Source organism: Apium graveolens, chromosome 1 (assembly GCF_009905375.1).
Source record: "Apium graveolens cultivar Ventura chromosome 1, ASM990537v1, whole genome shotgun sequence".
NCBI lineage: Eukaryota > Viridiplantae > Streptophyta > Magnoliopsida > Apiales > Apiaceae > Apium > Apium graveolens.
Window position 1 is genome coordinate 172,982,826 of NC_133647.1, and position 16,033 is coordinate 172,998,858.

Consider the following 16,033-nt stretch of genomic DNA (forward strand, 5'->3'; position numbering starts at 1 on the left):
TATCAGTTGAACTGGTTAATTCCTTCAAATTATTGAACAACATATGTTTTTTTCCTTAAATAATATAAAATGCATTGAATCAAATGCTACAATATAGTATAGATATAACTTTTATTTGAATAATTCGAAATATTAAAATAATTCAACATATTTGTACAATATTATCCTGATCAATGAATATTGCTCATGTAAAAGAATTCTTTTTAAAAAGTTAGTTTTTTTAAAGTGAAAATGAAAAATAAATCGATTTAATATATCATCGTAGTTTTAACAAATCTAGTGAGTTCTCATTTCAAATTTCAAATATTCTTAAAATTGGGACAAATCTCAAAAATAATAATGCGTTACCAGTGAAGTTAGTAATTTTAATATAAATAATCAATTGACTTGATCCTATAAAGACCTCAAACACATTAATTTATATTAACATAAGATATTAAAAAAATTCACATTATTGGTAAGATATTCTCGCCGAGCTTGTAATTTAAATTTACTAAACGTAAAATGTGACGATGTTTTTGGGCCGGGTCATGTAGTCAAATTTCGAGTATTTTTTGAACAATGAGTCAAGTTCTAAAATGCATTGACTCATTATAATTCGAACTTATCTAAATATGTAATACCAATATAGATTATTTATATATAAGCGATTTTATTTTCAATATTTTTTTAAAAATTATATATGTACATTTTAATTACTTTTTATAATAAAAAATACGTTAAAAGTATATGAGATATATTTTCAAACTAAAAAATAATTAATAAATAAGATAATAATTCATTTATGTAATATGCCTAATTTAATATTTGGAATTCAATTCTTTAAAATTAACTGTACAAATATTCAACTAACTATCCTTTTTTTTGCGGAATTCAAATAAGTATATTTAAAGTTAAATAAAATATTTATTTAGAACACTTATATTATGTGTATGATAAAAAACACATGTGACAATATGGTGTAGTGATAAGAGGTTGTATAGTTGAATGAAATAACTTGAGTTTGATTCCCACAAACAACATTTTTTATATAAATATTAAAAATATGGGTAATTTAGTCTTTTCAATGAGACTTTTTAATCTCATCAAATTATACCCTTATTCTATCAAATTATATCCTTATTCTCCTATTATATATAGAAGAGATATCTATCGCTTAGCCGTTCAATATGTCAATTTTATTTTCAATATAAATATCTATCACTTGACTGTTTAATTTTATGTACCACAATACAGATATAATGGTTAAATTTATGATTATTTTATTTATGAGTCGTATGTATGTCGGGGTAATTTAGTCTTTTCAATGAGACTTTTTAATCTCATCAAATTATACTCCTATTCTCCTATTATATATAGAAGAGATATCTATCGCTTAGCCATTCAATATGTCAATTTTATTTTCAATATAAATATCTATCACTTGACTGTTTAATTTTATTTACCACAATACAGATATAATGGTTAAAAAATTATGATTATTTTATTTATGAGTCTTATGTATGCCCGATCTTTATTCATACTATCATATAACCCGTGCGATGCACGGATTGCTTCTAACATTCGATAGTTTTTAATAATATATTTTATAATATAATTTTCAATAGTTGAAAAATAAATTGAAAAATATAATAAGTTATAACAATATATGTTTTATAATAATTTGAGACTTGACTGAAAATTAATAATATAATATAATATGTTGTTTACAGGACCCGAGCCCTGAACCTATAAAAATTGTTAAAATAAAGAATATAAAAGTTTAAATATAATAAGTTGTTGACGGGGTTCGAACCCTGAATCCATGAGAGCAGTTTAAATATTAATATGATAATATTTTATTATTGCATCCAACGGTTCTCATCTTTATGACTTTAGATCTGACGGCTGTTATTTGTCGTACCGAGCAACCGACTACTAAACAGAGGGTGTTTACTTATAACAGTATAATATAGATATAATATATGTGATATTGACGTTTGTTTAAATCAAACAATCAAACGTTAATCACATAAACATATATGAACACATAAATAAAAACCCAATTTTTTTTGGAAGAATGAGAAAAAAGAATGAAACAACCGAGAATGATATATGAATATATTAGGATTATCCTCGTTTTGCATCGTGTAATTTCAAACAAATAAACATTAATCAAATACAATTATATTATAAACATACACATATACGAACATATAAACAACAAAAAATCATTAAGATTGAAGAACATAAGAAAACACAAAAAGAAAAAAAGAGATAATTGTATGAATGGAGAATGATTTAAAAATTAGGGTTAATCGGAGGTGATAATAAAGATTTTGAATTTGACAGTAATGGAGACTAACGGAGAAGTAAGTAGGTTATTTCGAAATCTTGTTAGCTGGCGAATGGATCTTTGATTGGTATGATTAAGAATTTTTAATTACAAGGAAATGGTTTATATTTCCTTATATGTATTAAAACCTATTTTTTAATTAGTTTAAAATAGCTAAATGGATCGATCCACGGTCAAATCTAAATTTGTCTAACTCCTTCTTTAACATACATTAAGAATATATAGATATAGATAACGAACAAAAACCCCCGTTAAAGTTCAATTTATGTCGCATTGATCCAGATTTATTCACACAAATTTGCTACATTCCCATTTGTAAATCACATACAGAATGCCCACAATGCCCACATAAGAAATGGACGTAACAACCGACAAGTGAATGCACAAGAGTATATAGACTCATAAAATGATATTCATAATTTCACTGTGGAACAATCATTTACCATTTCAAATTTCCCCAACTTTAGAAAATAATATCTCATCTATTCTTTAATAATTTAAAGTAATTAAATGTGTCTCGAAAAAAAGTTTTGAAGGAAAAATGTACGCTACACATTATATATTGCGCACGAAACAATCGTCTACCCAAGATGCAACTCAAAATCACTTGACAAATGTGGGCTTAAATTTGTCTGCTGATAGGTTATAAGGAACCTGGTTAGAAACCAACGCAGATCTAGGATGAGGCAGACTCAACTGATAGATCAAGACCCCACTCGCCAATAGTATCCAAGTGAAGTGACCCAGGCTCGGGTGCCAACCAGAACCTGGATCATTCCCCAACCAGGGCCCAGACCAGGATCTGGATCATCTACCAACCTGGATCTGTCCTAGTCCCAGGATCACCCAGATAGAGTAGACCCGAGGGGGGTCCCTACGAGCACATGCACGCCCCATAACCTGCCAAGTAGGGGTACGTGGGCACGTGACAATGATAGCTATCAACAACCAACATATCGGACAAACACGACGCGTGTCAGAGTACCGTAAGACACCCTGAAGGTGATACTCACCTGGACACGTGTATGCAATCTACCCAAGTTAGGCGTCCTCCGCCTCCAGCAACCAACAGCCCTGATCTAGAGGTACCAACCCCTAAACCCTACCTTGGGCTATATATACCCCTAAAGATGAAGGGTTTAGGGGTTAGACACATTTCATTACACACACTTTCATATATACAGCTTATACACACACAGCCACCCTTGTCCTCTCTATCTTCATCTTCCCCAACCAGACTCTTATTCTCACACCGAAGGCGCTGCGGGGACGAAACCCCCCTCCGGTATTGTTTTGTAGGCTCCCCACAACAGCTACACCCGTTCTCGGAAGGAATGTCCAGGAATGGCGTCGGAAGAAGTCGCCCCGCTCACAAGAGTTATCACCTGCAATACAAAAATTAGACACGCCCTCTAAATTCACCTCTGGTTGTGTTCACTTTGATGGAATGGAATGAGAGGAGAATGGAATAAAATTTGAACTCTTATTTGGGTGAGTTTAAGGAAAATGTTTAAAATTTTTATTCCTTCTTCCATTTCATTCCAAACTATTTGAACTAGAATTTTCTATGTTGAGGATTGTAGGAAAATTGATGCAGAAATGGCATCAATTTTCCTACAATCCTCAACATAGAAAATTTAGACTACCTTATATTTATTCATAATTTCACTCATATATATTTTTTTCTTCATAAAGTTTGTATATAATTTTTCATTTTATTATTTTCACATCTCATTCTCACCAAGTGAACCCAACCTAAGATTACAGAGTCTGAGTTATGCAGCCTCCAGTCCCTCCACAATAATAGTCTGATCATGATGTCCCCATTCTCTCGGATTCATAATCTCAACATGTGTATGAATGTTTGGAACAGTTAGTAGGCTAGTTTAATTAAGCTGCATTCGTCTGGTAAAAATGCTAGCTTTCAAAAGAAACAGACCCTGTCAAATTATTTAGTTAGAAACCTGTCAATATTTCTTTAATATATTCTAAACATCAAATATAAAAATTATTTATAAACATCAAATCAGTCCCATATTTTCTATGAATTTGTGTATCTCTTCTCTCGCTTTTTTTTGACCATCTGTCTGAATGTCAACAATTCGACATGCATAAAACATTATAAAACCAAACATCAATCATTATTCACAATATAGTGTCAGAAAATGCCAAAGAAGGAAGACGTTGACTTGGACCAAGTCAAGTAAAAATGCATATAAATTTTCTAATAATGCAGTGAAGAGCTCTGCATTTTATCCTCACAAGTCACAACTCATCAATGGTTACTGATCAAGGTGGAAAGCTCTCTATTTCATGTGAGGCAAGTGCTACAAATTAATGTAAGTCTCTATTTTTCTTGTGAGAAATGGCATTTTGTTTCTGTTATTCTCTTACTGCTTCTGTGATAGTATTCTACTCCTGTCTGCAAACTATTTCTGTAATTCTATCTCAACTAGATTAACAGAGATGTTAGAAATTTCATGATTTAATGTCTACTCTTGTTTTGCATGTTCTATGTCATACATTATTCTTTCACTTGATGTCTGATTAAGAAAAACTTAATTAGTATGATTAGTAAACATAATGATTGATTAATTTTTGCTAATGAACACATTCAATGACCATAAAAATGGTTATTTGAGTACATACATCTAATTGTTTGACCTAAGTTCATTACCCCACTGTTTTGAATTGTTGTCACTACCAAACCAAATTATGTTTATATAGTAACATTATAAGATTTTAGGAAGTTAGTCATTTAAAAGCCCAAATATATAAGTTCTTGACTTTAAACTTGGTAATTAACCTAAATCTCAATTTTTTTGAAAGTCTATATTCCCTATAAATCTCAATTTTTTGAAATTTTATTATAATATAATTCAATTAAGCTGTGCTACAAACTGTAAGAAGATATTTTTCAACTAAAACTACATAGCAATAACGTTAACAACAAAAAACAATAAATAATCAAAGAGAAAGAGAAAGAGAAAGAGAAGTGTTAAGAAGCTGAATGCTGGTACTAGCTAGTTTTTCTGCTTCATTTGAGTATAAACTTAAGATTAAAATTAACAAAAAGTGACAAACTTTTACTGTACAGGCCACTGGCTTCCTAATAGAACATGGCATACGAAATATGAAAGAACTGAAAGCAAGGAAACTAATTATCGACGTGTTACTACTCAGAAAAAAAGGGCAACAAAAAACAGCTATCAATGCCATGTACCTATGATCTCCCTTTCTTTGACACTAACAAGGGAATATATCATTTTAATGTCTCATTTTGATGTGGGGTGCTTAAAGATTCTGAGGTGTTGATGAGGGGGTCATGAAGATTAGAATTGGTTTCTGGTGGTAAAGATTCAGAATCTAAACATCCGCTCTTTGCTAACCACCAATCTTTGTTGAATACGACTATTTTGAATTTTCCAGCACTATTCGTAAGCCAGCCAGTAAAACATTCTATCACGCTAGGAGGAAGTACAATCTTACAAATCCAATCAACCAGCCATGAAAGAATACCAATGAAAAAACAACCTGCCCATAACCCATAACTTAAACGTGTGCCTCTAGCTAGTCGATATCCAATGGCAACATATAATGTGTGCAGCAATATGTAAATAGCCAAAGCAAACCAAAAGCAAATGTCATGATGAATACCTTTGAAGAAGTTCTTCTTCTGTAGCTCTCTAGCACTGAACAGGTTAAAAACCTGGCATATGATTAGGCTATTGAAGATCATGGATGGGATTGATTCCTGAGTTATGTCAAATAGATGCCATTTTTGCTGCAGAGTCATTAGAACTATAATCTGGTATGACGATTGAGCAATTACGTTTCTTTTCATGGCCATGTTTAGAAGAGAGCCTGTAGGTCCAACTACGAATTCATTACCCTGTCTCCTAGCTAGCGGTGATCCCAACAGTGCCATGCCATCTATAAATGTCATGGACAGGTTTAGTCCAAACCATTGAATTGCTGTCATTGGGGAATCCCCAGTGAAAATTACACCCATGAAGTTTATCAGTGAGCTAGAAACTGTCATAATAAGCAACACTTGAAGGAACTTCTGCAACTTCCCATAAATACATCTTCCACAACAGATCACGTCAAAAAAGAAACATAGACCCTCATTCCAGATAGTTATGTCAGAACATTCTCTCGCCACATCTGAGTTCCAACTCCCCATTGCCACCCCTATGTCAGATTCTTTTAGTGCTGGAGCATCATTTATTTGCATTCCAACCATCGCAACTTTCTCTCCTCTGTCCCTTAAGCATTTTACAAAAAACTTCTTATCAGCTGGAAGGCAATTTCCCAGAATGCATATTCTATCTATCTTCTCCATCCTCTCAGTCTTGGTTAGTTTTTGAAAATCTTCACCTTTGAGCACCAGGTCTGATGTTATATTGAGCAACCCATGTTCAACAGCAATAGGTTCGAGTGAAGAAACATCATCTGCTGAAACAAGTATAGTTCTAACCCCACCTTCTTTAAAAGCACTTGCAATTCCCACCTTGGTAGTTTCTTTACCCGAATCTTTTAAACCAATCAATCCTATTAAATCTAAGTCATTTCCTTCCAGTCTACAGACAACAGTGGGTCTACAAGCAAGTGCAATTGTTTTTAATTGTTTGTTTAACATATCTATATGAACATCGTCAAATGCCTGCTTTTTCTGACTGTTCATGCGGTGTAGGTTGCCTTCCTTATCATAGTAACGGGAACATTTGGCCAAAATTTCCCGGACAGGTCCCTTCCAATGCAGACACATATCATCTTCTTCAGCTTTCTTAATCAACACTCCACAAGGATTCATACACGGGTCTGATTCTGTCCACCGCAGAAGTTCCCAATCGTTTTTTAGCTTGTTACTTGTAAGCCCAATAGCATCATTAGCCCAAAGACAAAGTGATTCCCCCATCGCTTTACTAGCATCTGCAGACGTCAAGACTGATGTGCCAATACCTTCACAGAGCACTTCAAGAACTTTCGGGGAAAGACTAGAGCTGTCACTTATAATATCACAGTCAACCGAAACCATTTTAACTTCCATGTGCTGCTCGGTCAACCCACCAATTTTGTCTGTGCAGATACGAGTGACTGATGATGACTTAACGCAAGCTAGTAAATCATGCCAGGTACCTTTATCTAATAGAACCTTGTCGTTCCATAGAGTGATAGCAAGTGAAACAACCATAGGCATATTGTCCATTATTCCAACCAGTGAGATACTCAATAGATTTGTCAAGGTTCTTGCTGTGCTCTTTGGTTCTGTGATTATTTTCTCAAAGGTATAACAGATAACCCTGATTGTGATTGGTTTATCCTTGACATCTGACCGGTACCTATTTGCTTCATCTGGTTTTTTTATTACAAACCGCAGGAAAGATGCTATAAACATGAGGATAGTTATTAGGAGACCAGCAATCTGGATCCTCTCCATTAACTTGTTAATATGAGCTTCTACCTTAGACATTTTATCTCCAGAATTATTTCTCATCAGTTCACTCCAAACTGTGTTCGTTCCCACAGATGCCACAATCATCCTGCCACTGCCATTGATTACCCTTGAACCGTAAAACAAAAACGGATTGTTGTCATCAATTATGGACTGTGATCCAGAATCCACTTCTAGCAATTTACCGTCAATAAAGAAACCATCACACGGAACTTTATATCCTCTTTCAAGCAAAACTATATCACCATGCACAAGATCTGACATGCTGATGTGCTGATTACATTCACCTCTAGTTACATGAACAGTCTCAGTTGAAACACCTTGCTTCCTCGACTTCTTCAGCAAGTTTCTTTCATGATAATATCTGCAAGAAGATTTAAACAGAACTAGCACAATAATCATGAAAAATATAATGGCTCCATCAATCCAACCAGTATGTGTTCCTTCCTCCTTTAATCCAAAGCCAAGAGAAAGTATTGCAACCACTAAAAGAAGAATCATGGTAAAACTTTTGCATGTATCAATAAGGAAGGAAAAGAAACAGCTTCTAGGCAATTGATTTTGAAAGTAACTTTTCACTTTTCGTTGGTGAATATCGTCCTCATCATAAAGTCCTTTGTCCAGATCAGAAGTCAATGCATCTGCCACTCCGTCGATACCACCAAAACTATGGAATGATTTTAAATCCTTCTCCTTCATGATTTGGGTGATTTTTTTTGTCTGGCTACGTTGGAGCATGTCCTGTTGGCTCATTGGCAGCACAGAGTGAACAGTTGAGGCATCCTGAGAAGCAGTAGGTGTGCTTACAGATATCTCACCAATTTTAGATTGACTCAGGAGCTCAATGCCATGATGACTATTATCCTGCAAGTCTTGTGAGGTTACTTTTGAATGGAGCTGGTACTGAATGCTATTGAGGCCATCCTCCGGCGCAGAACCAATCTTTAATAACGCATCGTTTGTGCTTGACGAGCCATCAACAACATCAATGATTTCTGACTGTCCCTGGTACGTAATTTAATTTTTCAAGATTGTTATACATTAAACATCTATGCAATAGTTCATGAACTACTAAATATAATAGAATATTTTTTGTTTAAGGATTTTAATCAATAAATAAACATAGATTGTTCATTTCATTGTGTTATATATCTTGCAGTTTGGTCTAAAGAATTTGTAACATAGTGTAATGGACTCATGGAGTACATCTTCATTGTGTTCAATGATTAAAACTGAAAAAAATGATTTCATTAATATTTAAAATTGTAGAAAGTGAAACCAGAACTTGCACTTTTTGTACAGGACTTACTTCAGCTTTAGGATCATGGATACAAGTATAACTACTCTCAGCTTCTGATTTGAATTTTGAAATTGAGTGAAGGAGCACAATGATTCGGGTCCAAATGTGACGTGGTGAGGAATCCCTTGAAAAAACTAGTAAAGTCTGAGCTTCATAGTCGATGTTTTGGTTGACCTCTGGCATGTTACGTACCCCGTAGATTGTAATATATGATGACTATCTGGGTCTGCAATTAAGTTAATAGAGAAGTATTATTATCTAGTTAAGAAATCAAGTTAATTGTAAAAAAGAACAATATGCATTAGATAATTAATAAGATGATCATGCATGTTTGAATAACGGAAGCAGTATAATACCTTACTTTTTTCAGTGACAACTGAATACTGCTGTTAGCTGTATGGCGGCGGCCACACAGGAGGGTACAAATTTATGATATAATGGAGTACCTAATACTGATGAATTAGCCTAGTCTATATTAGGCCAGACCACAAGTGAATCTACAAAATGCAGTTTGATATTGAGTTGTCTGCCTTGTTTGGGGTGTCAGTCTCGCCTTTGTGTGTAGGTGAGCAAGTGTTTGAGGATTGTGGTGGTTTGGGGCATTTATTTAGTTTAGGTGATTAGGCGTTTATAGAAAAAGTGTTTGAAAGAAAAGGAGATCTAGTGATTGGCAAAGATGAAGAGTATGTAATTGTTGGACAGTTAGAGGGAGAGAGAGGTGTAGGAAAAATTTGGAGAACTATAAAGGGCTTTATATAGGGCTGGGAGATGAGGGAAGTTTCTGGGGAAGCAACCATTTTTTATACACGTAGCAATACGTAGTACAGGCAGTACATAAATAATTATGGCCATGCAAAGCAAACACTTGGTAATTACTCAGCTAATACATACACATGCATGTTATTACTCTGTAAGAGTGCCGCTCATGATGACGCATTGATGCTCGAAAGTGTTAATTATCGGTCAGTCAAGTAGATCCAGACGGACAGGAACGTGCACTATATGGCCACAAAATCGGTTATGGACAACTTCAAGTGTCTTCAACAGATAGTCGTCGTCGATGGTGAACGATCCAGTAGCAAAATATGGTTTCTCTTGATAATCATGAACTCATTTTTACGCACACAACTAACTATAATGGTAGATGACGTTCTATATTTACTTGTATTCATCCTAAAATCGCATATTGTCAAACCAACAATTTGGTTGATTAGTACTCCAATTGTTGTTGTGATGCGATGCCTGATGTCACCCCAAGTGTGTGATGCATAAAGCATCCCTTTCCACAGTTTACGCGCTTGGGCCTTCAGTCATTGCTTTAGTTTCCCGTCTCTACGGGATAACCGAATTACTTGATCAAAATCTAAATGCTGCACACATTACATATTGCGTTTACTAACAGCCGTTAGTACCACATTTATGATGTTGAATTTCTTGTCAAAGAATTCTCAGTATGTTGATAATTAAAATAAAAATGTTATATATTTTTTCAGATGATAGGATTTACTATTTAACTAGGTATTGCCGCCCAGTTTATTACCTGTTTATTATTTTTTTATTATTTTTAATAAATTACATTTAAAATAATGAAACAAAGGAAATTTAATGCGTAAAAAAATTAAAAATAAAAATTGCATTCATGGTTTTCTTTTTATGCTAAATCATAGTAATATTCTTGGTTGTATTGTAATAAATATCCAACGTTGATGAAACCGGTATAAAATTAAAACCCATCTTACCACAAAATTTGCCACGTTTAATAAAACTAGGAAATATAGCCGCGCTTCGCGGCGGTGTTATGAATTTTTTATAAATTCTGATATGAACTAATAATATAATTTAGATAAAAATTAATTTGGGTCTCTCTCCTGTCAAACACGATACGAATAAAAATTATAAATTAGATAAAAATTAGTTTAAGCCGTCTTCCCATCACACATAATATTATTAAAAATTTATTATAATTTAGAGAAAGTTAGTTTGAGCTGCTCTGGCATAAATACAATACTAATAATAAAATTATATAATTTAAATAATAATTAGTTAGAGTCGTTCTCTCGTCAAACACAATACTAATAAAGAGTTATTATAGTTTAAATAAGAATTTACTTGTATGACAAATATAAAACAAAAGTAATGAATTTTTAAAGTTATGATGAAGTGAAGGTTGGTAATAATTAACTTCTCATGAATTGGTCTTTATTTATTTACATAGTATTAAATAGTTATCATCTTCTTCAGGATTCTTATTCTTTATAAACTTGATTGTCTTCTCTAGTTTGAATTATAATTCTACTTTTAATATGCTAAATTTATAAAATTATAAGTATATTCACTATAAATTCTAACTATTCTCTAAAAACTCGAACTTTTTTTTACAATAATTATTCTATACAAATTCAAACTAATATCTTCTCTTTAAATTCGAACTATTCTTCTTTATAAACTCGAACTCTTCTCTATTAATTTGTATGTTTATTCTATATCAGATATGTTAAAAGATATTATAATTATTATTTTTAAAATGGTAAAACACTAAGAAAATTAGAAAAACTGAGACGATTTTACCGCCACCTAATCTCCCGTGTATCCTTGTTAATATAAAACTAATTTAAGCCACCCTCCTGCCAAATATAATATTAACAAAAAATTGTGTACTTCAATATATATAACCTTATCTATTTTGAATATCATTGTCTAAAATAAAATTAAAAACCTATTTCCATGTATATAACTTATTTTGTATAGCTAACAATAATGTCCTATTATTTGAATGATCCCTATAATTATTCTTATGGTATGCTACGTAAATTTTTAGCTAAAATTTTTATCTCATTAGAGGTGCGCAGTGCACTCAATATACTATAAAATAATTAAATTATGCCCTTATATTTTGATATACTATAAATATAAAATAATAAAATAAAGTTAAATTAAAATCAAACTTCACTTTCTCCTGTGCCCATGAAATTTCCCTAAAAAATCTAACAAATTACTCATATCAATATTTAATAAATCAAGAATTAAATATTTCAAATATTAAACAGCATATGTCACCTAATCACCCTGCTTGCAGTTTTGGCATGTACCCAGAGTATCCATGGTTACATGACAATATCGACAACATGGAGTAGTGGCATGGGTTTGAAGTCTGCCATCAAGTAAACAAAACAAAATTTAGCATTAATCTTTCCGAGAATAATATATGTATAAAAAGTCTACTTTATTTAAGTTCAACTTTTTTTTAATTCAAATTAATTTTTTTATTTCGATACATTAAATAAAATTATAAGAATATATCTTCCAGGTAGAATTGAACTCTCATGCTCTTAATCTAATTCTCAAAAATTTTAAAGATGGACAATTTAATTTGATACCTTACATACATCAAGCTCGGAGTAGCGATGGTCCATTACACCAGTACTCAAAACCATTTATTTGACTAATAAATGTACCGTAGTTCTGGCTTAACGTCATTTGCAGGATATTAGAATTTGTGGAGTTTATTATATGCGCATCCTAAAAATAGCGGCCGAGAGTTCTCTCCAATAAAAAAATGTACCGTAATTACATTGTCATCCTGTAACAATTTTATAATTTTGCCAAGAAGGTTAGAGATGGTGATACAAATAAGTAATACAAAAATGTATAAACTAAGCCTTAATGTCCTGAACTAATTCTGTAGGCAGATTAAGCAAGCTTGAATGTACGAACTCTTCGTCTAATTTACGAACTCTTCGTCTAATTTATTTAAATACTTAAGTTTTAATTATACGTATTCTTTACAATTTTAAAGTCCTCTTATCAATGAACTCGATTACTTTTCTAATTCTAATAGACTAAGAGATATTAATTATAGGTCTTCTTTATAAATTCAAACTCATCTCCTCTATAAATTTGAAAGCATATTCTACTTCAAATATGTTGAATGATATTTTTTTAGTATTTAAAAATCTAAAACTCTAAGAAAATTATAAAAATAGAATGAAACGATATTAGAGCGCCACCTAACATCCCGCGTATCCTCCTTTATATGTATATATTGATAATGATAATGTGTGAACACTACGAAAAATGGGTTTCGAAAATATTAAATGGCTAGCTCTTGTTTTTTCTTATTATTATTCCTCCAAACCAAAATCCCCATGCCACCATCTTATTCCTCACCTCACCTTCCAGGTACCTTCTCAAATTCAACTTTTTCTATAAAATCTAGAATCTTTTATGTGTTAAATAAATATTAATCCCTAAACACTAATCCTCTTAAAATTACTCATTTATTGTGTGACTATTTGTTCATAATAAAAAATCGTTCATTGAATAATAAAACATCCCAAAAAATGATAAAGTTTCTATTGAAAGTCTGCAAGTAGCATAACACCATTAAACTTGCAAACACTTGAACCCAAAAACTCTGCTAGTTAAAGGGTTAAGAAGGACTAAATTAAATTTTTTTTTGCCAAAATATTATGCATTTCATCAAAAACACTTAATTCAGTTTGGACAAATTACAAAACTGGTGATACGATCAGGTTGACAAACAAATAAACGAGCTAAATGAATAGCCGTTTTGTTTCCACATCGCTTAACATACAGAATATAAATATTATTTAAACTGAAAAAGATTACAATAATTTCCCAAGAAATCCATCCTACACAATTTCCAAAATCAGTAGCATCACAATTGACTTTCACACAATTAATTCCAGTTGTAATACAATATTCAGAAGTGATTGGAGGTTCAAATGCCCTCGTAATATGAATAATCTTCCGTTGTGAAAGGTGAACTTTTACGATTTTCACCCTTAATTCAGACTCGATGCGAGCTTTCAAGATTTCCCGAAATACCAATTGAATCATTCTCAACGATACAAACCAACAAGTCAAAAATATCAAAAACATACGATAACTGAACCTGAACCTGTGCAAACTTCATTGATTCAAATCTAGAGGTATTATCATCAAAATTTGAGTGGCACCCCCACTGCTTTAGCAATAAAACTCAGACCTTCAGGAGACCAGTAAGAGTGTGGAATATCTACCAGTTTAATCCAACAAGGCACCGTATGAATAACATTTCTCTTAAATTGGTTCCCCTTCCATCCAAGGCACCAAGTACAAGGTTTTGCCTCCCATTTGAACAGAATGCAATATGAGTATTTCATCCTTCTCTTCCACAGTTGTGAATTTGAAGGTGAAGTACCCCTTAGAGCTATAAAAAATTTTACTCAACCATTTGTTTTTCACAACCACTCCAAAAAGAGGACAAAAAAAATATCCAAAAAGATTGGGTACGATAGTAATCCTTATAAAATAAGGATGATTATTGAAAGAAAAATAAAAAACTGATTATTAGATGGGGGAGAAAAAGATGGAAGTGATTTTGGGAAAAGGAAGAGGGCTTATTGATGAAGAAAGAATAGATTTGAATATATTTGAGACGGCTAACTAGGGTTTGGGGATCAACTCTCATTGAGAGAGTTTTTCCTGCCTCTTACTGTCACTTTTAGAAGGACTAAATTAATAAAAACATTGTACAAAGGGTTTTTTTCAAGTAAATGCAAAATTAATTATTGCTTAAAAGGAAGTAAATTTTGAGCTGCTTAGAGCATTAACAATGGCCGGCAAACCTTCTTCGAGCGTCACGGTCAAAAATATTATTTTTAATATATTTTTTTCACATCAATTTTAACATTTTTTTTGAAAAACAATTGAAAAATCGACACCCTTCTTCACATCTTGCATTGTAGATGTCAATTAAATTATTTGATCAATGCACATTATGTACTCCCTTAATTAGACATCTCTGATCACTGATTTTAGTAAGTTGCAATATAGCGGCCACAATTCTGTTCATTATTGCTCAATGGATTAGATGCTTTGCAAATAATAAGTCCAAGACATTTGATTTCAGCGGTGCCCCTGCCCAGTCCCAGAAAAATAAAAAATATCACATTCATCCTTGTATTCAAATAAATATCCAACATTGATGCAACCAGTGTTATATCAAAAAAAATCAGGTCTACCTATTTTTTACGCTTATTTAAAAACCCTGCCAAAAAATTTACCAACACATATATTATTATCATAAATTTTCATTCCATGTGATTTCTTGTCCAAAATTTGTCCATGTGTAAATGATAAATAACTTGATCTATTTTACTACTATTCACAATTTCTTTTAAAGGGAAAAAACAGCGGGGGAATAAATATAAATGAAAGTATAAAATATTTGAACATACAAGGTGTGAACCCCAGGAACAATGACTTTCGAAAAAAATATTAAATAAATGGCAACGCTCTTGTTTTTCATACGGCTATTGATCCCTTCCGATTAAACGGCCAATTCCACCATCCTAATCCTCTTATCTTACCTTCCAGGTACCTTCTGAAATTCAATTTTGGAATCTTTTGTGTTTCCATGGGATTAATCGAAGGCACTAAATCACTGAAAACGAGTAATTTGAAGAAGAAAACGTCCCAGATAAAAGAGTAACTTCCTATTGGAAGCCTAGGAGGTAGCATGAAAAACAATTACACTTGTCATGCCCACCCTTGAACTCAAAATATCTACTAAGCAGCTTAAGGGTTGAACATGACTACATTACTATAAACATTTGGACATGCTAAGCAATATTCTAAAGATCGAAAAATCCATAACTTGTCCAAGTGTTTTCGAATCCGGTCCGATTTCAGAGTAATCGATCCAATAACGATTTGATAAAAAATCGGCAAAACTCGGTTAGTCGGAGTCAAACTCGGGATTGACTTTTATTCGGGGTCAAAGTTCGGTTTGTGTACTTATCGAGAAGTCAAAAATAAACGTTTGAGTTATAATTATCGAGAAGTCAATTTTTTAAAAAAGAATAATATATTGAAAAGTCATTTTAAATTACTCTTTTAGAGAACTAAAAAAAATAACTTATCGAGATATCAAATA

At 32.4% G+C, this 16,033-nt stretch overlaps 1 protein-coding gene and 1 long non-coding RNA gene across 6 annotated transcripts; one reads left to right on the forward strand and one right to left on the reverse strand.

Moving 5' to 3' along the window:
- Positions 1 to 2,863: 2,863 nt before the first annotated feature.
- Positions 2,864 to 9,276, reverse strand: LOC141671188 (calcium-transporting ATPase 12, plasma membrane-type-like). Of its 5 annotated transcripts, none has more exons than XR_012555002.1 (4): positions 9,103 to 9,276; positions 5,993 to 8,798; positions 4,077 to 4,275; positions 3,598 to 3,720 (listed from the first exon to the last, which is right to left on the reverse strand). XR_012555002.1 is itself a non-coding variant. In XM_074477361.1 (3 exons), exons 1-3 carry the CDS (start codon positions 9,274 to 9,276, stop codon positions 3,521 to 3,523), a joined length of 3,180 nt encoding a protein of 1,059 aa, XP_074333462.1. In that variant the 3' UTR covers positions 2,864 to 3,520. The 5 variants fall into 5 exon arrangements, 3 of the variants coding, with proteins under 3 accessions (XP_074333462.1, XP_074333470.1, XP_074333456.1); XR_012555011.1 differs by having other exon boundaries at positions 3,637 to 3,720; positions 4,091 to 4,275; XM_074477361.1 differs by lacking the exon at positions 4,077 to 4,275 and having other exon boundaries at positions 2,864 to 3,720.
- Positions 4,573 to 9,432, forward strand: LOC141671221 (uncharacterized). Its single transcript, XR_012555012.1, has 3 exons — positions 4,573 to 4,674; positions 8,418 to 8,801; positions 9,096 to 9,432. It is a non-coding gene; the product is annotated as an uncharacterized LOC141671221 (long non-coding RNA).
- The last annotated feature ends 6,601 nt before the right edge of the window (positions 9,433 to 16,033 follow it).

Excerpts from the sequence above, each read along its gene's own strand:
- LOC141671188 (XM_074477355.1), bottom strand. The coding sequence starts at position 9,276 with ATGCCAGAGGTCAACCAAAACATCGACTATGAAGCTCAGACTTTACTA. Across the intron at positions 8,799-9,102 it reads TCCATGATCCTAAAGCTGAA|GGACAGTCAGAAATCATTGA; the intron begins GTAAGTCCTGTA and ends ATTACGTACCAG.